At 43.3% G+C, this 23,823-nt stretch overlaps 2 protein-coding genes across 3 annotated transcripts in view; one reads left to right on the top strand and one right to left on the bottom strand.

Moving 5' to 3' along the window:
- The first annotated feature begins 540 nt into the window (after positions 1–540).
- On the top strand, positions 541–23,597 carry LOC310963024 (tetraspanin-9). Of its 2 annotated transcripts, XM_083935659.1 has the most exons (9): positions 541–707; positions 2,575–2,616; positions 4,289–4,368; positions 4,647–4,838; positions 4,943–5,017; positions 5,104–5,205; positions 5,680–5,811; positions 6,082–6,165; positions 6,960–7,363. In XM_083935659.1, exons 3-9 carry the CDS (start codon positions 4,306–4,308, stop codon positions 7,029–7,031), a joined length of 720 nt encoding a protein of 239 aa, XP_083791785.1. In that variant the 5' UTR covers positions 541–707; positions 2,575–2,616; positions 4,289–4,305; the 3' UTR covers positions 7,032–7,363. The 2 variants fall into 2 exon arrangements, with proteins under 2 accessions (XP_083791785.1, XP_083791784.1); XM_083935658.1 differs by lacking the exons at positions 2,575–2,616; positions 4,289–4,368; positions 4,647–4,838; ... (3 more) ...; positions 6,082–6,165; positions 6,960–7,363 and adding exons at positions 18,680–18,721; positions 20,641–20,720; positions 21,018–21,374; ... (2 more) ...; positions 22,310–22,393; positions 23,194–23,597.
- Positions 7,711–23,823, bottom strand: part of amdhd1 (amidohydrolase domain containing 1) — a gene marked incomplete at both ends in the record, with an annotated part of 29,241 nt that continues 13,128 nt past the window's right edge. The window contains 8 exons of the mRNA XM_083935341.1: positions 7,711–7,816; positions 10,069–10,229; positions 10,331–10,424; positions 10,583–10,707; positions 11,277–11,502; positions 11,584–11,861; positions 17,084–17,148; positions 17,219–17,325. Coding sequence (XP_083791467.1) covers positions 7,711–7,816; positions 10,069–10,229; positions 10,331–10,424; positions 10,583–10,707; positions 11,277–11,502; positions 11,584–11,861; positions 17,084–17,148; positions 17,219–17,325 — 1,162 coding nt within the window. The remainder of the gene's footprint in view (positions 7,817–10,068; positions 10,230–10,330; positions 10,425–10,582; positions 10,708–11,276; positions 11,503–11,583; positions 11,862–17,083; positions 17,149–17,218; positions 17,326–23,823) is intronic.

The raw sequence follows: 23,823 nt of genomic DNA, 5'->3' as shown, positions 1-23,823 counted from the left end.
TAGTGAGAATGCCTTCACAAAGCTTGTTTTGCCTAATTAATAATAATAAAAAATAATAATAAAATAGTGAGAAGTTCTTCACTAAGCTTGTTTTGTCTAAATTAATAATAATTAAATAAAATAAATAAAATAGTGAGAATGCCTTCACTAAGCTTGTTTTATCTAAATTAATAACTTTATGAGCCACCCTTGTAAAGTAACTACAGCTGTCAGATAAATGTAGGGGAATAAAAAGTACATTATTCCCTCTGAAATGTAACAAATGTATACTTGTACATTTGTTTACTACTTTCCTATTTATTGTCTGGATAATTAAGTTTTAAAAAATAATAAAATTAATGTTTTTAACAGTGGATAAAATCAGTGTGACTCACCCAGATGTGACAAAGATGTGTCCTATTTTTGACGGCCATGTTTTCAGCATCCAGGGTCTTTGACCGGCTGGTCCCTCTCTCTCACACCGATAGACACGCCTCTGCTCCGGGGTCCTTCCTCCGCCGTGCTCCGCCCTCTCTACCTCCTCCTCCTCCGGTTCTTCTCCCGCAGCCATCGACGAAACTTCGGAGCCGACCTGAACCGCAGCCGTTAGCAGCCGTTGGATGCTTGTTTGTGAGCGGGGGAAGCGGCAGAGGTTAAGCCGGCATGCGGAACTCCTTTAACGGCTGAATCTAGAGACGTTCGCGGGGAAAATGAGTTCATAGCCCACGGTAGGAAAAAGCTCTCCGTCTTTTCTTCTTTCTCTGGTCTCAACATGAAAACAATCACGGCCCGCAGCCTCCACTTTGTGTTTTTTACGTGTTTGTGGAGAAAAATCGTCGTGTTTCGTTGTAACGGCAGTTTAAAAAGGAGCCGTTAGAACCGTTAAAACCGTTAAAACCGTTAGAGCCGTTAAAACCGTTAGTGTTTAGAACGCAAAAACTTTTTCTGGGGGAAAAAACCGCAAACCGGAGTTCGGTCCAGTGACGTCACGTTGTAAGGCGGAAGAAGATGCCCCCTCTTTCTAATTATTAAAATACTAATAAACAAAAGATAAAACAGTTTTCTATACACAAATATGAACTTTATGAAACACTGACTTCACAGAGCAGTTGGTTTAGACCCTGTAGAGACAGGAATGACAGGCCACCGTGTAAATAACATCAATATAGGGGTGCACCATTACAAGAAAATCAAAATTATGATATAAAAACGTGAAATTATGAGATAAAACGTCACAAATCTGGTATAAAGGGTGAAATTATTGATAAAAAAGTCAAAATTATGATATTAAAAAGGTGAAAATATGAGATAAAAGGTGAAATTATGAGATAAAAAGTCAAAAATCTGGTATAAAAGGTGAAATTATTAATAAAAAAGTCAAAATTCTGATAAAAAAGGTGAAAAAACAAGATAAAAGGTCACAAATCTGGTATAAAAGGTGAAATTATTAGGTAAAAAGTCACAATTATTATATTTAAAGCTGAAATTATGAGATAAAAAGTCAAAATTATGATATAAAAAGGTGAAAATATGAGATTAAAGGTGAAATTATGAGATAAAAGGTGAAATTATGAGATAAAAAGTTTCATAATTATAAAACACTACCTACTCCTGGGTAGTGTCTTATGGAGTAACAGAAACTACGTTGTACAGAGATGCCCGGTAAATGTTTGAGATCATTTAGAAATAAGTCGCTTTTATATCGTTTGAGAGGACAAACCATAACTAAGTGCTGCTCAGATCACATCACATCTCAGCCCAAAGTGTTCAAAAACAAATGTAAGAGGTCCTTATCACAGATGTTTGTTTATGTTGCCTCATAATCAGCTGCAGCGCTGCAGCGATAAGCACATTAAATGTCCAAAAACTGTTTTGACAGCAGATTAATAGTTAGTTTTTTTAGCTCCACTCTGGAGAATAATGTGTTTTTACCCTTTTCGGGGGCGACAGTAGCTCAGTCCATAGGTGACTTGGCTGGGAACCGGAGGGTCACCGGCTCAAGTCCCTGTGTGGACCATGAATGGAGCGTGGACTGGTGGCTGGAGAGGTGCCAGTTCATCTCCTGGGCACTGCCGAGGTGCTGTTGAACAAGGCACCGAACCTCCAACTGCTCGGGTCGCCGAGCACTGGCAGCCCCCTCGCTCTGACAACTCTCCATTAACTGCATGTATATAGGTCCTGTCTGTGCATGTGTGTGTATTTCAGGCCTGTGTGTGTGTAACATGTATAATAATAATAGAGTGAAAAAATCTACTAACTAATAAAGGAATTCTTCTTCTTCTTCTTCGCTCCGAAAACAACAGTTTTGTCCGTAAACCTGAAGCTTTACTTTCACTGTTGCTTGAATACAAAGTGTAAATGTTTGTGTGCACTCGTGTGTGTGTGTGTGTGTGTGTGTGTGTGTGTGTGTGTGTGTGTGTGTGTGTGTGTGTGTGTGTGTGTGTGTGTGTGTGTGTGTGTGTGTGTGTGTGTGTGTGTGTGTGTGTGTGTGTGTGTGTGTGTGTGTGTGTGTGTGTGTGTGTGTGTGTGTGTGTGTGTGTGTGTGTGTGTGTGTGTGTGTGTGTGTGTGTGTGTGTGTGTGTGTGTGTGTTGCAGGTTCACCACTAGAGCTTCCCCGTTCTCCTGTGCGTTGAAGCGGTGAGTGAAACGTTCCCTCGTTGGTGTTGTTGTGTGGTTTCAGCAGCAGACTCCACGGGGAGAACTGAATGTTTACATGTAACAGGAAACAAAGAGGTCGCTGAGCTACGGTTCGATGTCTCCACTCGATGAAAGACGCTGCAGAGAAATCATTCAGATTAAACCGTTCCCCTTAAAAAGACAGAACACACACACAGCGGCTATGAATGGCAGTAACATCTGTTTACACACACACACACACACACACACAAGCACACACACACACACACACACACACACACACACACACACACACACACACACACACACACACACACACACACACACACACACACACACCAGCTATGAATGGAAGTAACATCTGTTTACACACACACACACACACACACACTCGATGTGAAGAAGTGCAGTTTCACTAAATGTGTCGCGTCACTGAGGTTCTCCAGAACAGCTGAGTCATCACACACAACAGCTACACACATGAGTTCATACGACTGACTCATCACATTTAATGTTTACTTGGATTTTCTCTCCCCTGACTTTTTATACTATGAAGTTATTTTACGCACCATACTTTTTTGGACATAACATAATATAACTTTTTAAAAAGACTTTTGTCTAAATACTGTACTGTGACTTTTTGACACAGAATAATATTCGTTTATTGACAACAAACTATTTTATTCCCCACTTTTTCAGCACACTGGAACGTGCATGAAACAGACTTTCCTATGACTGATTAAAGCTTTTTTTGGACATATTATAATTTGACCACTCCATTCATGGTCCACACAGGGACTCAAACCCTCCAGTCCCCAGCTAAGTCACCTATGGACTTAGCTACTGTCGCCCCAAAATACATATTTTGGACATATTGTATTATGACCCTTTTTACTTTTTCAACATACTTTCTACGATTTTCTTTCAGGTGACTTTTTATACTATGACGTTATTTTACGCACCATAATAGAACGTATGTGTGACTTTTTAGGACATAATATAACTTTTTTTAAAGACTATTGTCAACATACTGTACTGGGACTTTTTTAGGACTTTTTGACACAACAGATTATTATTATGACTGCTTTAGACGTGCTATCTTATGACGGATCTTATGACGGATTTAAGCATTTTTTCGACATATTAAAAGTTGGCGTTCTTTGACTTTTCGACATACTATGACTTTTTTTTCAGGCCAATTGAATTGAATTGAATCGTCTTTATTGTCATTGTACCAGTACAACGGAATTTACAGTACAATGCCTTAAAGATCAGAAATAATTCAACATTAAAAGCATTAAAAAGAAAAGGCTTGACCTTTAAAAGACACATTTAAAACGACAAGCGCACGCACACACACGCACACACGCACGCACGCACGCGCACACGCACGCACACACACACACACACACACACACACACACACACACTTTTTTATAACCTTTCCTGTCTTTTTATCCACAAATGATGCCATGACTGCTTTAGACGTGCTATCCTTTGACTGTTTTAAGCATCTTCTGGACTTATATTTTGATGTTTTGTGACATAATATACTGTTATATAAACTTACTATACTATGACAGACAATAACCGTGTATTTGAATGTGATTTAAATGTACCTCTGTTGTTATAGACTTTACCTGTCCCCTAAATATTGTTGTTTTCATTTCAGTGTTTGTCGATTTAGTCATGGCTCGTGGTTGCATCTGCTGCGTTAAATACATGCTCTTTCTCTTCAACCTGCTCTTTTGGGTAATTATCACACACACACACACACACACACACACACACACACACACACACACACACACACACACACACACACACACACACACACACACACACACACACACACACACACACACACACACACACACACGAAGTCAGAAACTGTTCCCAGCAATCAGCACGATCAATATAACAAATCAAGTGTTTTAGTAACATGAAATCATCAGGAAGTTTCAGAGGTGTGTGTGTGTGTGCGTGTGTGTGCGCGCGCCCCCGTGTGTGTGTGTGTGTGTGTGTTTCAGCTGGGTGGGTGTGGCTTGTTGGGTGTGGGCGTGTGGCTGTCGGTGTCTCAGGGCAGCTTTGCCACCCTGTCGCCCTCCTTCCCCTCGCTCTCCGCCGCCAACCTCATCATCACCCTTGGCACCGTCGTCATGGTGACGGGTTTCCTGGGCTGCCTGGGTGCCATTAAGGAGAACAAGTGCCTGCTGCTGAGTGTGAGTATACTACAATACCCATCATGCATCACCAGTAGCAGTGTTGTTGAGTGCATCCCGCGTGTTTCTGCTTTTAATCGGACACTTTTCTAATTGTTCTCCAGTTCTTCATCGTTCTGCTGATCATCCTCTTGGCTGAACTCATCCTCCTCATCCTGTTCTTCGTCTACACTGACAAGGTAAGACTGCGGGAAAGAAGATTCATTCACGTAGACGAGTATGACTACGTTTCCCATGATCCCCCTCTTCGTGTCCGTCTGTCCAGGTGAGTGAAAACGCCAGACGGGACCTGAAAGAAGGGCTGGTGCTGTACAACACGGATGAGAACGCAGGACTGAGGGATGCATGGAACACCATCCAGGGAGAGGTAACGTGTATTTAATATGGGGTTTTAACGGCAGCAGTAGCTCAGTCCATAGGTGACATTGCTGGGAACAGGAGGGTCACCGGTTCGAGTCCCTGTGTTGAACCATGGAATGTGTTGTGCGTGGACTGGTGGCTGGAGAGGTTCCAGTTCATCTCCTGGGAGCTGCCGAGGTGCTGTTGAACAAAGCGCTGGACCCCCAACTGCTCAGGGCGCCGATCCAATGGCAGCCCCCTCGCTCTGACATCTCTCCATTAATTGTGTGTGTGTGTGTGTGTGTGTGTGTGTGTGTGTGTGTGTGTGTGTGTGTGTGTGTGTGTGTGTGTGTGTGTGTGTGTGTGTGTGTGTGTGTGTGTGTGTGTGTGTGTGTGTGTGTGTGTGTGTGTGTGTGTGTGTGTGTGTGTGTGTGTGTGTGTGTAAACTGAATAAATAAAAGTAATTCTTCTTCTTCTTGCTTCTCTCCGCGCCATGCTCCAGTGGCGATGCTGTGGAGTGGTCAACCACAACGACTGGTACACGGCCCTGCAAGACAACGTCGTTCCTGACCGCTGCTGCCAGCAGCTTTACACGGGATGTGGACGCAACGCCTCCAACACCTTCTGGACACGGGTCAGTGTGTGTTTATGTGTTATCACAGAATTCAACCTTTAATACCAGTTTAATTAACTCTAAAAGAGTTATCATCCAGCACCGGCTCCTGTACCCCGGGTGCACATTTGCTACACTCTTGTGTCTCTTTTACACTTAAAATTCAAAAGTGTTTAAACAAGATTATACATCAAGGAAGGCTTCGATTGATTACAACTTTTAAATGAGTTTTAATGTATTTATTTATGGTATTTGTTGTTAACCTGGATACCTTCTGACGTGTGTTTTCAGGGTTGCTACGAGAAGGTAGAGGAGTGGCTGGATGATAACAAACACCTTCTGGGGACCATAGCCATGTGTGTGTTGGTCATGCAGGTACGCAGCACTGGTTTATTTATTTCCTGCTTTCATCCAAAGTGACACAAAATGTTAAATATCACGCAGGTAAATCAGCAAATATGTTGGAAAGAGTTGTTTTCCGAACAGAGGAAAAGATGTGAAGCGTTTCAGTCTTTAAAAAAGTCTTATTAGGGCGCACTCACACTGTGCGTCCGCCCCGTGCCCCGTGCTTTAGGGTCCTTGTCCCCCCCTCCAGGCCCGTTTGTACTCACTCTACCTGGGCCTCGGAGAATGCTTCTTGCTGCCTATACGTCATCACGCCGTAACACGTCACACGCATTGATGACGTCATGGCGATGCGTGGCTTTGTTTACAAATCTTTCCGTAGACCTCAGAGTTTTTGTGCGTCTTGTCGACTGTTTTTGAATCTTTTCATCGACCAAATCTGCAGTAAACACTCCACCTCCGCATCACACCAACGTGAACCTTTCACCGCCATTGTTTTAAATGTCCGAGCATGCTCCCTCCTTCTTTTTTCTATGTCCCAACAGGCGCACAGAAAATGACCTCAGAAACGCCATAGGCCTCGTACACGTGAGCACGCTCATGCTCGTACATGTGCAAACGTGCTTTACTAAAGCCCAACTCTCCCAAACGGGCCGTGGACGGCAAGCGTACCGCTCTTAGGAGCAGTACGGTTGCACTCACACTGGTCAAAGGAACTAGACTTTAGCCGTGAACGGTCCTCAGGCGCGCTACGGATGGACAGTGTGAGAGCGCCCTTACAATGTGTCGTCCTTATTCAGAAATGTTTGTGTTTGTGTTCCCAGCTCCTCGGTATGGCCTTCTCCATGACTCTCTACCAACAGATCCACCGCGCGGGGAAGAAGTACGAAGCCTGACTGATTAACGCGATCAAGCCAAACTGTTAATATCGGTTACATAACATATATCGTTATCACGTGTGCCACTACAGACTGTTATCCCACGTTTTTACTATCTATTGAACTTGTTTTTATACATTAAGCTTTTTTAAATCACTCTTTAATGCATGTAAGATATTTTTGAAAGGACAGAGAGGAGGAAGAGTGAGGATGTTTATTGTTAAAAGCCAACAATGCCTGTGGACAAATATATATATATATATATAATGTGTGGATCCATTTAGACAAAACAAGCATTGTGTACATAACTGTTCAATAAATGCACTCGTCACAAACGTGATAATTACTGACTCATTGACCTCATGGCTTTTGTTCCTTTCACTCCTGCAAACTTTAACGTTGTCCGCGTTCACCCTGACAGTCAGACAGCAGCTCCGTCATCATACGGATAAAAACAGGGTCACTACACATGCTAACAGAAGGTCACAACACGCCAATCAATAACCTGTTTGATCACTTTAAGGTGCATAATGTGTTTCTGAGGTGATCGTGAAATTCCTCTGCAGGACAGAGAGATTTGAATGACCCGTTATCTTAAACACATTGGTTTCTAGAGGACGTGTTAACACTGTAGAGATGGTTATTGATTACCTGTCTATCAGAGTTTGTGATAGCAGCATCACTAACTCTCCTCAGGTTACAAGTCCAGAGTCTTGTCATTATCAACAACTATGCGTCCTTTGATGACGACGTATCGGATCAGCTCCTGGTGTCCCCCCAGCTGGTAGATCAGATGCTCCCAGCTGCAGTAAACGTAAAAAGGGGGTCAGTTTTATACACGAGAGATGAAGTTATCAAACACGAAAGGTGCCAGAATAAAACATCTAGACAACAAAAGACTGTTTCAGACTGGCTCTCCTAAGACCGGGCCTGTGCATGGTCTCATTAGTCCAGGTCATCGTGTATCCTAGGACTGGTTTAAGCATTTTAGGACATGTTGTATTTTCATGTCTTGTTACTTTTTCGACATACTTTGACTTTTTCTTTTTAAGCTCATTTTTTGTGTTTTATGACTTATTCTAACAAATGATGCCATGATGTTTTACACAGACCGTCCTATGACTGATTTAAGCATTTTGGGGACATGTATTTTTGACTTATTTTACCTTTTCAACATAATTACTATGACTTTTTTATTTGGACACACGTTTCTTGACTTATATTTAACAAATTGTGCCATGACCGCTTTAGACAGGCTCTCCTAGGACTGTTTTAAGCATTTTGGGGACATGTTGTATATCGATGTCTTGTTACTTTTTTGATATACTATGACTTTTTTTCTTAAGCTCATTTTTTGGACAAAGTATTTTATGACTTTTTTTGACTTCTTTCAACAAATGATGCAAAGATGTTGTAAACAAGCCGTCCTATGACTGATTTAAGCACTTTGGGGACAAATTTTAGCCTTTTTTTTACTTTTCCGACACACTTTACCATGACTTCTTTATTTGGACACTTTTCTTGATTTTTTTTAACAAATTGTGCCATTACTGCTTTAGACAGGCTATCATATGACTGTTTTAAGCATTTTTGGGACGTTATATTATTATTATTACTATATGCTCCCACTAGGACAAATCATGCAAAATAATAACATTGCCCACCATTGCTATGCCGATGACACCCAAATCTATGTAGCGCTATCACCAAATGACTATCGCCCCATAGATCTACTGTGCCAGTGCATTGAGCAGGTCAAACACTGGATGTGCCAAAATTTCCTTCAACTAAATGAGGATAAAACTGAGATAATTGTTTTTGGCGCTAAGAAAGAAAGGTTTAAAGTCATCCAACACCTTCAATTACTGTCCCTGAAAACCTCAAATAAAGCCAGAAATCTTGGGGTTATTATGGATTCTGATTTACATTTCGACAGTCACATCAAATCAGTAACAAAATCGGCCTACTATCAACTCAAAAATGTAACAAGACTTAGAGGGCTCATGTCAGCTCAAGACTTAGAAAAACTTGTCCATGCCTTTATAACCAGTTGGCTAGACTACTGTAACGATCTCCTTGCAGGTCTTCCCAAAAAAACAGTCAGGCAGCTACAGCTCGTTCAGAACGCTGCTGCTCGAGTTCTAACAAAGACCAAAACACGTGAGCACATTACACCAATTCTTAAATCATTACACTGGCTTCCTGTACGTCAGAGAATTGATTTCAAAATCCTCCTGCTCACATATAAATCACTTCATGGTCTAGGGCCGAGGTATATCACTGATATGCTCCCACTACATAAGCCTTCTGGATCACTAACACTTAAGATCCTCTGAGTCTGTCAGAATCTGTTCGTGGTTCGCAGAGTAAACTCAAATCAAGGGAAAGCATCTTTCAGTCATTATGCAACAAACAGCTGGAATAAACTTCCTGAAGATCTGAGACTTTCACCCACTCTGACCACTTTTAAAACTAGACTGAACACTTTTATGTTCACCTCAGCTTTCTGCTAAATCTTCGCACTTTTAACGTCCGCACTGTTTTGATTATTGTCTATGTTTTTATTCTCTTTGTCTTCCTGTAATGTATTTGAATTCATGACATGTTGTGCTGTGAAGCACTTTGAGTCTGCCTTGTGTATGAAAAGTGCTCTACAAATAAAGTTGCCTTGCCTATATTTTGACTTTGTCGACATTTACTATGATTTCTTTTGGCTCATTTTTGGGACACAATATTTTATGACTTTTTTTTACTTATTCCATCAAATTATGCCATGACTGCTTTACAAAGGCTCTCCTGTAACTGATTTAAGCATTTTTTAAACAACAAATTTTGAGTTTTTTTACTTTGTGTCGTACTAAACTATGACTTTTTTGATCCCACTTAAATATTACTTTTCTTTCTTTGCAACATACAAAAAAATCTGACTTTTCTTTACTTTTCCAGCAAACTCTGCTTTACTAAGACCTTTTTTTTTACTTTTTCAACAAACTATACAGACCCAAAAACACAAGATTTTCTTTTCTGCGTGTGTGAATCTTGACGTCTGATTTACCGTGCAGCGTTGAGGACCAGCAGGTCTCCGTGTTTGTTGACCTCAAGGGAACCGTGTGTGTGGGAGCGCCCCAGGGCGTAGGCTGCGTTGATAGTCGCTGCAGCCAAAGCCTCTGGCATCGACATCCTCATGTTGACACAGGCCAGGTGCATGACGATTGGCTGAAGAAGCAGACGAGACAGAGAGAGAGGACGACACATGAAACGAGGCTAGAGGCGAGGGGTGAGCCGTGACCATCATGCAACACTCCGGCCGTACTCACCATGGAGCAGCAGTAGGCGTTGGGGTTGAAGTCGCTGCCGAGGGCGACAATTACTCCAGCTTCCAACATGTCTCTGGCCCGAGGCTGAGGCAGCCTGAACACACACACACACACACACACACACACACACACACACACACACACACACACACACACACACACACAGTTTTAGGTGTGTGATTGTGTGTGTACAAAACAGTACAAGTGACTGTGTGTGTTTAAGTTTACAATCCACCCCGGGGGTCACAGTACCGTAGGATGTACGCTGTAGTTGGTAGCAGGACAGCGGCGGTTCTTGCTGTTGCCATGGCAGCGATCCCCTCGTCTGTGACCTCCTCCAGGTGACTGATGGCTGAGGCTCCGAGCTCTGCACCCAACTGACACACACACACACACACACACACACACACACACACACACACACACACACACACACACACACACACACACACTCAGGTTAACACAATTATTAATATATCTGTTGAAACAATTGTTGTTTTTTATTAATCAAATAATGTCAAATTAAAACAACCCTCTGTTGTGGTCAAAATAAAGCTGTTAACCCAGAGTTTACACAGGATTTGGTGGCGATCCAAACAATGTAAATATTAAGACTTGCATCCATCAGGTGGCCAGAAACTCAACTCTTAACAAATGGTTATAAAGTACTAAAGTTAGCTCTAAGTAATTTAGTATAAACAGCCGCCCTGCAGTTAATACTTTCAATATTAAAGGCATTTAAAGTCAGTTTAAAGGTCTTTGGGAGTGCTACACATGGGAAAAGTCACAAAAACATCAACAGATCTTATCTTTCTTATAATATCATAATGTTAAATAACGTTTTAACCATGTTACATGAGTGTTTATCCAACTTGAAAGTCATTTTGAAGGATGCAACTTGAACTGTAACACGTCAGAGGTGGTTGTTTCCGTGTGTAAGTGCTACCTGAGCAGAGTTCATGGGATGGAGCTCGTCTCCGTGGAAGTTGATGTTTAGGCCCATGTCTTTTCCGGCCTGCAGGATGGAGCGAGTGGAGCTGAGGTCAAACACTCCCTGCTCACAGAACACGTCGATATTGTCGACTGTCAGAGTCCCGGCAGACATCTGCGCCTTCAGCCGCGGCAGCTGCACCTGCAGGATGTCCTCCGTGGCTTCTGCAACCGTCTTCCCTCTGAAGAAAGGAAAGAATATCAGTTAAGAGAGATTCATCTTCAGGATGTGGGGAGATGATCGGGTGGAGTAGGGTCCATACTTGGGCACGGCGTGTGCTCCACAGTAGGTTGAGGAGATGTTGATGGGCAGCGTGCGCCTGGCCGCCTCGATGACCTCCAGCATCTTCAGCTCCGTCTGTAGCTCCAGCCCGTACCCGCTCTTACACTCCACCAGGGTGGTCCCTGCTCGCTGCATCCGGACCAGCCTGCTGCTGAGGGAGGACAGCAGCTCCGAGGACCCGGCGGCTCGAGTGTGCTCCACCGTGAAGTGGATCCCTCCGCCGGCCCGGTGCACGTCCATGTAGGTGGCGCCGGCCAGCTGCAGAAGACACATGCTTTCAGAGATGAAGTATTCAGATCCTTTACTTTATGGAGGGCGTTAATGGCCAAACTAAATATCTAAATACAAAGCTAATTATATAATAAAGTGATGAAATTAATGAATAAATAAAAAATTATGTAATTGAATTCTTAATTGTCACCAGAAATGAAAAAGAAATCAAGGAGATGTTCTAGGGAGCCTCTTCTGGAGCAAAGGGGACAAGAAGGTGTCTCACTCTTCCCCCACGTTTGAAAGTTTGCTGGGCTTGGGAGGGCATCATAGACGGCCTGCACCAGGAACCGGACGCGATGGAAGTCTGCCTGCATGATCTTCGACCAGGTGACTTCGCGCTGCTACGTGCTCTCCCACCTTGTCCACGCTCCCTGCTGCCGGAGTCCCACTGACCTGCTGACTCTCTCCTCTTCCAGGCCAGCTCAAACCTCTTCTTGGAGTAGTTGGTGTCTCTCCTTGCCCCGGGCTTTGCTGACCCGGGTCTTTAGAAAGTAGCCCAACTCTGCTCTTCCTGTTGCCAAGGCCCCCACCAGGGCCTTCTGCCTTAGGCGTGACTCTGCCACCTCCTCTGCCTTCCATTTCCCTCCTATCCTCACTTCAATCCCAGCTGATGACGCCTTGTCGTCCCTGGAGTCCATGCATTGTAGGGCTTCTCTTGTGCGTGCTACCTTGAACTCCTCAGCCAGTCCGCTGAAGGGCAGCTGCAGGGTGTTACTCGTCCCATACAAAGCAGTCCCGGTGAGACTACGGGGGAGGCCTAGCCACTTCCAAAGAAAGCCAGTGATCTTCCTCTCGAGGGTTTCCACTAACTTAACTAAGACCTAAAACATGCAGGACAGTGGCACTCCAGGACCTGAATTACCTAACCCTGATTTAAATGAAAGGTGATTGGTTCTATGTTAATCGCATGTAATAACACACAGCCATTAAGATCAAAATTCGTGGGTTGACCCCCCAAATCTATCCTCCACACTTATGAAAAGCTTGCTAGGCCCCTGAGAAGCTGGTTCACCTTCCAGCGTGACAACGACCCAAACCCAACGGCCATAAAAACAACACAGTGGCTAAAGGACAAGAAGGTGAATGTCCTAGAGAGGCCTCGTCAACGCCCTGACCCGAATCCTACAGAACATCTGTGGATGGACTTAACGAGTACAGTCCATCACTGCTCACCACAGAATTTGACTGAAGTCGAACAGTTGTGTAGGAAGAATGGGGAAATACTCCCCAGTCGAGGTGCACAAAGCTGGTAGAGACATGTGCAAACAGACTGATTGAAGCAAAGGGCGCCTCCACAAAGTATTACATCTGAAGACCCATCGCTTTTCCAACACTGCTATTCTAGTTTTGCAACTTTTCAGAAATTTAGAAAAAAAACTAATTTCAATGATGGAAGGCAAAATGTGTAAATCACGCTGGAAAAAATAGATATTTTTATGTTTTATCATCATCTCAGGCTGTAAAACAAAAAAAGTGACTTTTTCAAAAGGGGATCATGACTTTCTAAAGGTCCTGTGAATGTGTGTGTGTGTGTGTGTGTGTGTGTGTGTGTGTGTGTGTGTGTGTGTGTGTGTGTGTGTGTGTGTGTGTGTGTGTGTGTGTGTGTGTGTGTGTGTGTTAATTACAGTGTGCCTAAGTTATTTTAATGTAACATGAAATAATTCAAATCTAAACCTTTCTGTCCTCACTTTCATAATAAAATCTGGACAAACATGATGAAACATGCACAATTAAATGAAGTGTAGAGTTAAAGTGTCACAATTTAATTAATTTATTATCTTTATGTAATGAAAACAACTCAAGTGACTCTAGAAAGCTGCAGAACAGCTGGTCAGTGGGTTCTGCTAAGCCCCGCCCCCAATGACATCATACCTTAGCAACCGTTGCTGTGCTGTGGGCGGAATCTTCGTGCCTTTGATGTATGACATCACAGTGTTGGAATATACCACCAAAGCACCTTTGTGCCTTTAGTTGAGTTAGATTTTCATCGAGTTCAGTCACACTTCTTATCCCAGGTGCACATTTCAGAGTTACCAGACGGACCTGCAGCCGAGACGATCCTGCGTGACAGTTTGTATCTGTGTTTGTCTCTCTCTCTGTCCATCCGTGCGTCGTTTCTCTCTTTCTTTCTCCTTTTCTTCCTCCCCAACCGGTCAAGACAGACGGCCGTCCTCCACAGAGCTGGGTCTGTCTGACGTTCCTGCCTGTTATAGGGAAGGTTTTCGTTGCCACTGTACTCTGCGGAGGAATTGTTGGGTCTGTGTAAATCATAGATAACTTTTTTTATGATTTGGCATTATATATAGAATAGAATTGAATTGAATTGACAAAAAAAGGTAAAACCTTTCAAAATAAGCTCCAATATCATAACACAGTTATGTCAAGAACAGGAAGTTCCTGCGCAGCGGAGATGCCACAGATTGAAGTGAACCATTTACGTCCACTGGTTAAATCCTTTTACGAAAGGATCACAGCGGAGCAGTGGGAACTGCTTCGAAAAGGCAAAGCGGATTATGCCACAAAAATCTTGTTGGCAGAGGTGCTTCTGGACCTAACAAACCTACTGTCAGAGTTAATCTCGGCAGGAGTTAGCAAGAAAGAAGACATCTCTGAAGAGCGTGTCCTGTCCAGTCTGGGTGACACAGTCCCTTCGACCTTTAAAGATGTTCTGGGCCTAGAAGACCAAGAAAACTGTGCCAGCGCAGAACGTTTGACCAAAGTACTCGCTGAAGAGATTGCAGAAAGCATCAACTCAGCCACCAAGGACAATATGGAGCTGGGTGACCGTAAGACTCCTCCTAACGTCCTGAACACCATGGTCAGTAATGCCTGCGGTATGCTAAAATCATTCATTGGCAAGATGAAAGATTGGTGCGCACCTCGACCACGTACGCCGAGAACAAGAGAAGAACAGAGAAGTCAGGACATCGTCGTGGTGGATTTGGAAGAGGACAACTGTGTCTCCTTGCGGTCCAAATCCCCATCCCCACAGGAAGAACCAAGAGGATCCCCGGACAGTTTTAAAGATCCAACAACCATAGCTGTCCAGAACATAATCAGGGAAGAGTTCGATAAAATCTCAGAACCTCTTCTGGATGAAATGACCGACTGTGAGTATCAGGAGTTTGAATCTGCCTCATCCCAAGAGATTGAAAAACTCACAGATGAGATCACGCCGTTGATAAGAGAGGGTCTGGGACTGGGAGATGCTGATAGTACCGTCCCAGAATACAGAGAGAGACAGCTGTTCAAGACAGTGAAGGCCAAGGCAAAGGATTTTTTTGGCAAACAGTATTTCAAACTGTTCGTTTATCGCACCGCGCAAGATGTGAAGCCCAAATACAACAGCATCGCCACAACTGGCAGCAAGGATTCAGCAAGGTCCTTAATCGCCAGCGTTGATGACGTGCTTGGGAAGGAGATTTGTACGACACAACAAGCTGGAAGTGAGGTTACGCTTCCTTCACTGCTGAGTCTTCCCAAAGGAAAATCTCTGCATTTCACCGAAAGACTCACTCGACTCTTCATGGATTACGCGACACAGAGACCCAAGATTGTCCCCGGAGAAATCATGCGCATTCCCCCGTCACCTCTATGCCTGTTTAGTAATGTCCGCCGCAAAATGTCCCGACTGGAGGGATTGATTGGGTGGTGGCTGACCACTCAAGCTGAAGACTACAGTGAGAATGTGACGAAGGCTTTGAAGGACCGGGAGTCAATTTCCCCAACACCCTCAGTCAGGATGTCCGTTAAACAAACACCCGCAGTCAGGATGTCCGTTAAACAAACACCCGCGGTCACAGAAGAAAACAAGATGTCGGACGCAGAGAAAAAAATGTCCATCATGATACTTGTGGATAAGCTTATGGCGCGCACAATGAAAAACTCAAAGGTTGAATGCAACTTTAGCGACCAGGTGGCCATCACTCAGCGTCTAGCCGACAAAGTATGGACCGGAGTCGAAGGAGAAGACTTTGAAATCACCCCGAAGACATTCAAGACCCTGGACAAGCTCATTTACAAGGAGTTGTGCAGGGGGTGTGGCAACAGTGAGGCTGTGCTGATTGCCATCATGCTGGAGGAACAAGACGTTGCCAACTTCATTGCCTCGTCTTTCATCAGGGGCCTGCTGACACCGCAACAGCCCAGCGCCATCGGCAGGTTCTTCTCCTCTGTGGGAAAAGCCATCTCCAGGACCTTCGCCGCCTTCAGACGCAGATCTTCTGTTCACCCATTAGGGGCAGAATCCAGAGACCAGTGATTGGCCTCTTTTGGGGAGAGACCAATGATTGGTTTCTTTAGGACAGAGACCTTTGATTGGTTTCTTTAGGACAGAGACCAGTGATTGGTTTCTTTAGGACAGAGACCAGTGATTGGTTTCTTTAGGACAGAGACCTTTTATTGGTTTCTTTAGGACAGAGACCTTTGATTGGTTTCATTAGGATAGAGACCTTTGATTGGTTTCTTTAGGATAGAGTCCAGTGATTGGACTCTTTAAAATAGGCAAAAAAATAAAAAGGAGTGAATCCGATAAAAGTGAGCCCTGATCTTTGATTCCAACGTATTCTCATGAACAGGATGGTGGGAAATAGTGCAAAAGGTTATGCACAGGAATTTGTAAACGCTGCAGTGGGTCACGAAAACAACAAAACCAAGAAAAAGCAAACTTACCTGATCGAGTTCCTGCAAACTAAAGGTTGATGGTTAGCAAAACCACTTGGTTAGGATTAGGAAAAAAGGCAGTCGTTGATCGGAAGCTAACGGCTAAAAGACGCTGCCACACCACAACGGTTTGTGACAACAACAAATTAAACGTTATGTGACAAATTTCTTGTCATCAAAAGTTGACCGTAAAAATCTTTTGGTTACCAAACTGCCTCCTCATGTGGCAACTCACTGTGATGTATATGTCACATGCTATAAATACATTGCATACACACGCAATAAATACATGAAACGTGCAAGAAAACTGCACGATATAACTTAAGTGAAAGCACTGATACCAAATACTGTTACAGATCAAAGTCGTGTTAATCTGAAAATCTAAATAAATAAAAACAAAGTCAAAATAATTCAAAATAGATTAGAAAACGTCTTAAACGAATCAAATATAGTTGTTAATTCATTTTCTGTCTTCTTCACAGTCGCTTTTTGGTTTGAGCTGCTGTTTGGAAGAAAAGTTAAAATAAAATAACGTTATGTTTTACCTTCATTGAGAATTCATGCACCCGGTCGCCGGCCCAGACCGGATGTGTGTGAGCATCAACCAACCCTGAAACAAAAAGCTTATTATAACGTTATTAAATCCCACAGACGGTGCACAAACACAGCTTGATACTCACCGGGCAGGACGCACATTCCTGCAGCATCGATCACGTTATCGAAGGATGCTTCTGGAAACTGCGCTGCGACGACGTCTGCAGGTCCCACGGCTTTGATCAGACCGTCGCTGCATCAACACATTAGTCGTTAAAGGGCTTCACAGTTAAATGCATATGTGATTAAATCATCTACATTTGACCGTATTCGCCTGGATCTGCAGAGATTAATCGATTAGTTCATCTCATCTCATCTTCATCCTCTTATCCGGGGTCGGGTCGCGGGGGCAGCAGCTTTAGCAGGGGACCCCAAACTTCCCTTTCCCGGGCCACATTAACCAGCTCTAACTGGGGGATCCTGAGGCGTTCCCAGGCCAGTGTGGAGATCTAATCTCTCCACCTGGTCCTGGGTCTTCCCCGAGGCCTCCTCCCAGCTGGACGTGCCTGGAACACCTCCCTAGGGAGGAGCCCAGGGTTCATCCTTACCAGATGATCCTGAACCACCTCAACTGGCTCCTTTCAACGCAAAGGAGCAGCGGCTCTACTCCGAGTTCCTCACGGATGCTGAACTTCTCCCCCTCTCTCTAAGGGAGACTCCAGACCCCCTCCTGAGGAAACACATTTCAGCCCCTTGTACCCGCGACCTGGTTCTTTGGGTCCTGACCCAGCTTTCATGACCACAGGTGAGGGTAGGAACCAAGATTGACCGGTAGATCCAGAGCTTTGTCTTCATCAGCTCTCTTTTCGTCACAACGGTGCGGTAGAGTCTGGTATAAAGGGTGAAATTATTGATAAAAAAGTCAAAATTATGATATTAAAAAGGTGAAAAAACAAGATAAAAGGTCACAAATCTGGTATAAAAGGTGAAATTATTAGGTAAAAAGTCACAATTATTATATTCAAAGCTGAAATTATGAGATAAAAAGTGAAAATTATGATATAAAAAGGTGAAAATATGAGATTAAAGGTGAAATTATGAGATAAAAGGTGAAATTATGAGATAAAAAGTTTCATAATTATAAAACACTACCTACTCCTGGGTAGTGTCTTATGGAGTAACAGAAACTACGTAGTACAGAGATGCCCGGTATATGTTTGAGATCATTTAGAAATAAGTCTCCTTTATATCGTTTGAGAGGACAAACCATAACTAAGTGCTGCTCAGATCACGTCACATCTCAGCCTGAATTGTTGAAAAACAAATGTAAGAGGTCCTTATCACAGATGTTTGTTTATGTTGGCTCATAATCCGCTGCAGCGCTGCAGCGATAAGCACATTAAATGTCCAAAAACTGTTTTGACAGCAGATTAATAGTTAGTTTTTTTAGCTCCACTCTAGAATAATGGGTTTTTACCCTTTTCATGTAACAAACACAACAAACACAACAGTTTTGTCTGTAAACCTGAAGCTTTTCTTTCACTGTTGCTTGAATACAAAGTGTAAATGTTTGTGTGCACTCGTGTGTGTGTGTGTGTGTGTTGCAGGTTCACCACTAGAGCTGCCCCGTTCTCCTGTGCGTTGAAGCGGTGAGTGAAACGTTCCCTCGTTGTGTTGTTGTGCGGTTTCAGCAGCAGACTCCACGGGGAGAATAATGTTTACATGTAACAGGAAACAAAGAGGTCGCTGAGCTACGGTTCGATGTCTCCACTCGATGAAAGACGCTGCAGAGAAACCATTCAGATTAAACCGTTCCCCTTAAAAAGACACAACACACACACAACGGCTATGAATGGAAGTAACATCTGTTTACACACACACACACACACACTCGATGTGAAGAAGTGCAGTTTCACTAAATGTGTCGCGTCACTGAGGTTCTCCTGAACAGCTGAGTCATTACACACAACAGCTACACACATGAGTTCATACAACTGACTCATCACATTAAACATTTACTGTGACGCTGACTTTTTATACTAAGACGTTATTTTACGTACATTAATAGAACTTATTTGTGACTTTTTTGGACATAATATAACTTTTTTAAAAATACTTTTGTTTAAATACTGTTCTGTGACTTTTTGACACAGAATAATATTAGTTTATTGACAACAGACTATTTTTTTCCACTTTTTCAGCACACTAGAACGTGCATGAAACAGACTTTCCTTAAGCTTTTTTTGGACATATTATAATTTGACCACGCCATTCATGGTCCACACAGGGACTCAAACTGGCAACCCTCCAGTTCCCAGCAGAGTCACCTATGGACTGAGCTACCTAAGCTACTTTTCCAACATACTTTCTATGACTTTCTCTCCGGTGACTTTTTATATGAAACAACATAGTGTACTGTGACTTATTGACACAGAATAATATTCGTTTTTTAATAACAGACTATAAACTATGGCTTTTTCACTTTTTCGTCCATGAGACAGGCTCTCCTGTGACTGATGTAAGCTGTTTTTCAACATATTAAAATTTGACATTTTGACTTTTTTCAACATACTTTCTATGATTTTCTTTCAGGTGACTTTTTATACTCTGAAGTTATTTTGCGCACCATAATAGAACTTATTTGTGACTTTCTTTGGACATGATATAACTTTTTTAAAAGACTTTAGTCAACATACTGTGACTTTTTTATGACTTTTTGACACAGAATAATATTAGTTTTGTAATAACTCATTTTTTAATTTTCCCCTTTTTCAGCAAACTGGAACGTGACTTTTTTCAACAGATTATTAATATGACTGCCTGACACGTGCTCTCCTGTGACTGATTTAAGCATTTTTTGGACAAATTATATTTTTGCCTTTTTTCACTTTTTCGACGTACTTTCTATGACTTTCTTTTTTTAAGCTTATTTTTTGGACATGTTTTTCTATGACTTTTTGTAACAAAGTATGCCATGACTGCTGCTTTACACGTGCTATCTTATGACTGATTTAAGCATTTTTTTAACATATTACAATGTGGCGTTTTTGACTTTCCTGACATACTATGACTTTTTTTACAGGCCTGTTATATTGAATTCAATTCAATTTAATTGTCTTTATTGTCATTGCACCAGTACAACGAAATTAACAGTACAATCCCTTAAAGTGCAGAAATAATTCAACATTAAAAGCATTAAAAAGAATAGGCTTGACCTTTAAAAGACACATTTAAAACGACGCACACACGCGCACACACACACACACACACACACACACACACACACACACACACACACACACACACACACACACACACACTTACACTTTTTTATAACCTTTCCTGTCTTTCTTTCCACAAATGGTGCCGTGACTGCTTTAGACGTGTTATCCTTTGACTGTTTTAAGCATCTTCTGGACTTATATTTTGACCTTTTGTGACCTTCTTTACTGTTATATAAACTTACTATACTATGACGGACAATAACCGTGTATTTGAATGGGATTTAAATGTACCGCTGGTGTTATAGACTTTACCTGTCCCCTAAATATTGTTGTTTTCATTTCAGTGTTTGTCGATTTAGTCATGGCTCGTGGTTGCATCTGCTGCGTTAAATACATGCTCTTTCTCTTCAACCTGCTCTTTTGGGTAATTATCACACACACACACACACACACACACACACACACACACACACACACACACACACACACACGCGAAGTCTGTGTTCCCAGCAATCAGCACGATCAATATAAAACTAAAAAAAAATCAAGTGTTTTAGTAACATGAAATCATCAGGAAGTTTCAGAGGTGTGTGTGTGTGTGTGTGTGTGTGTGTGTGTGTGTGTGTGTGTGTGTGTGTGTGTGTGTGTGTGTGTGTGTGTGTGTGTGTGTGTGTGTGTGTGTGTGTGTGTGTGTGTGTGTGTGTGTGTGTGTGTGTTTCAGCTGGGTGGGTGTGGCTTGTTGGGCGTGGGCGTGTGGCTGTCGGTGTCTCAGGGCAGCTTTGCCACCCTGTCGCCCTCCTTCCCCTCGCTCTCCGCCGCCAACCTCATCATCACCCTTGGCACTGTCGTCATGGTGACGGGTTTCCTGGGCTGCCTGGGTGCCATTAAGGAGAACAAGTGCCTGCTGCTGAGTGTGAGTATACTACAATACCCATCATGCATCACCAGTAGCAGTGTTGTTGAGTGCATCCCGCATGTTTCTGCTTTTCTAATTGTTCTCCAGTTCTTCATCGTTCTGTTGATCATTCTCTTGGCTGAACTCATCCTCCTCATCCTGTTCTTCGTCTACACTGACAAGGTAAGACTGCGGGAAAGAAGATTCATTCACGTAGATGAGTGTGACTACGTTTCCCACGATCCCCCTCTTCGTGTCCGTTTATCCAGGTGAGCGAAAACGCCAGACGGGACCTGAAAGAAGGGCTGGTGCTGTACAACACGGATGAGAACGCAGGACTGAGGGATGCATGGAACACCATCCAGGGAGAGGTAACGTGTCTTTTATATGGGGTTTTAACGGCAGCAGTAGCTCAGTCCATAGGTGACTCGGTTGGGAACAGTAGGGTCACCGGTTCGAGTCCCTGTGTTGAACCATGGAATGTGTTGTGTGTGGACTGGTGGCTGGAGAGGTGCCAGTTCATCTCCTGGGAGCTGCCGAGGTGCTGTTGAACAAAGCGCTTGACCCCCGTGTGTGTGTGTGTGTGTGTGTGTGTGTGTGTGTGTGTGTGTGTGTGTGTGTGTGTGTGTGTGTGTGTGTGTGTGTGTGTGTGTGTGTGTGTGTGTGTGTGTGAAATAAAGTAATTCTTCTTCTTCCTTCTCTCCGCGCCGTGCTCCAGTGGCGATGCTGTGGAGTGGTCAACCACAACGACTGGTACACGGCCCTGCAAGACAACGTCGTTCCTGACCGCTGCTGCCAGCAGCTTTACACGGGATGTGGACGCAACGCCTCCAACACCTTCTGGACACGGGTCAGTGTGTGTTTATGTGTTATCACAGAATTCAACTTTAATACCAGTTTAATTAACTCTAAAAGAGTTATAATCCAGCACCGGCTCCTTTACCCCGGGTGCACATTTGCTACACTCCTGTGTCTCTCTTACACTTAAAATTCAAAAGTGTTTAAACAAGATTATACATCAAGGGAGGCATCGATCGATTACCACTTTTAATGAGTTTTAATGTATTTATTTACCGTATTTGTTGTTAACCTGGATACCTTCTGACGTGTGTTTTCAGGGATGCTACGAGAAGGTAGAGGAGTGGCTGGATGATAACAAACACCTTCTGGGAACCATAGCCATGTGTGTGTTGGTCATGCAGGTACGCAGCACTGGTTTATTTATTTCCTGCTTTCATCCAAAGTGACACAAAATGTTAAATATCACGCAGGTAAATCAGCAAATATGTTGAAAAGAGTTGTTTTCCGAACAGAGGAAAAGATGTGAAGAGTTTCAGTCTTTAAAAAGTCTTATTAGGGCGCACTCACACTGTGCGTCCGTCCCGTGCCCCGTGCTTTAGGGTCCTTGCCCCCCCCTCCAGGCCCGTTTGTACTCACACTACCTGGGCCTCGGAGAATGCTTCTTGCTGCCTATACGTCATCACGCCGTAACACGTCACACGCATTGATGACGTCATGGCGATGCGTGGCTTTGTTTCCAGATCTTTCCGTAGACCTCAGAGTTTTTGTGCGTCTTGTCGACTGTTTTTGAATCTTTTCATCGACCAAATCTGCAGTAAACACTCCACCTCCGCATCACACCAACGTGAACCTTTCACCGCCATTGTTTTAAATGTCCGTGCATGGACCCTCCTTCTTTTTTTCTATGTCCCAACAGGAGCACAGGAAATGACGTCAGAACCGCTGTAGGCCTCGTGCTCGTACACGTGAGCACGCTCGTGCTCGTACATGTGCAAACGTGCTTTACAAAAGCCCACCTCTCCCAAACGGGCCGTGGACGGCAAGCGTACCGCTCTTAGGCGCAGTACGGTTGCACTCACACTGGTCAAAGGAACTAGACTTTAGCCGTGAAAGGTCCTTGAGCGCGGTACGGGTGGACAGTGTGAGAGCGCCCTTACAGCGTGTCGTCCTTATTCAGAAATGTTTGTGTTTGTCTTCCCAGCTCCTTGGTATGGCGTTCTCCATGACTCTCTACCAGCAGATCCACCGCGCAGGGAAGAAGTACGAAGCCTGACTGATTAACGCAATCAATCCAAACTGTTAATATCGGTTACATACCATATATCGTTATCACGTGTGCCACTACAGACCTTTATCTCACGTTTTTACTATCTATTGAACTTGTTTTTATACATTTAGCTTTTTTTAAATCACTCTTTAATGCATGTAAGATATTTTTGAAAGGACTGAGAGGAGGAAGAGTGAGGATGTTTATTGTAAAAGCCAACAATGCCTGTGGACAAATATATATATATATATATAATGTGTGGATCCATTTAGACAAAACAAGCATTGTGTACTTAACTGTTCAATAAATGCACTCGTCACAAACGTGATAATTACTGACTCATTGACCTCATGGCTTTTGTTCTCTTTCACTCCTGCAAACTTTAACGTTGTCTGCGTTCACCCTGACAGTCAGACCGCAGCTCCGTCATCATACAGATAAAAACAGGGTCACTTTACACGCTAACAGAAGGTCACAACACGCCAATCAATAACCTGTTTGATCACTTTAAGGTGAATAATGTGTTTCTGAGGTGATCGTGAAATTCCTCTGCAGGACAGACAG

Source organism: Echiichthys vipera (genome assembly GCF_963691815.1).
Source record: "Echiichthys vipera genome assembly, chromosome: 20".
In the NCBI taxonomy this organism is placed as follows: Eukaryota; Metazoa; Chordata; class Actinopteri; order Perciformes; family Trachinidae; genus Echiichthys; species Echiichthys vipera.
Note: the sequence above shows the minus strand (reverse complement) of the source record. Positions and strands in the feature narration are given on the sequence as shown.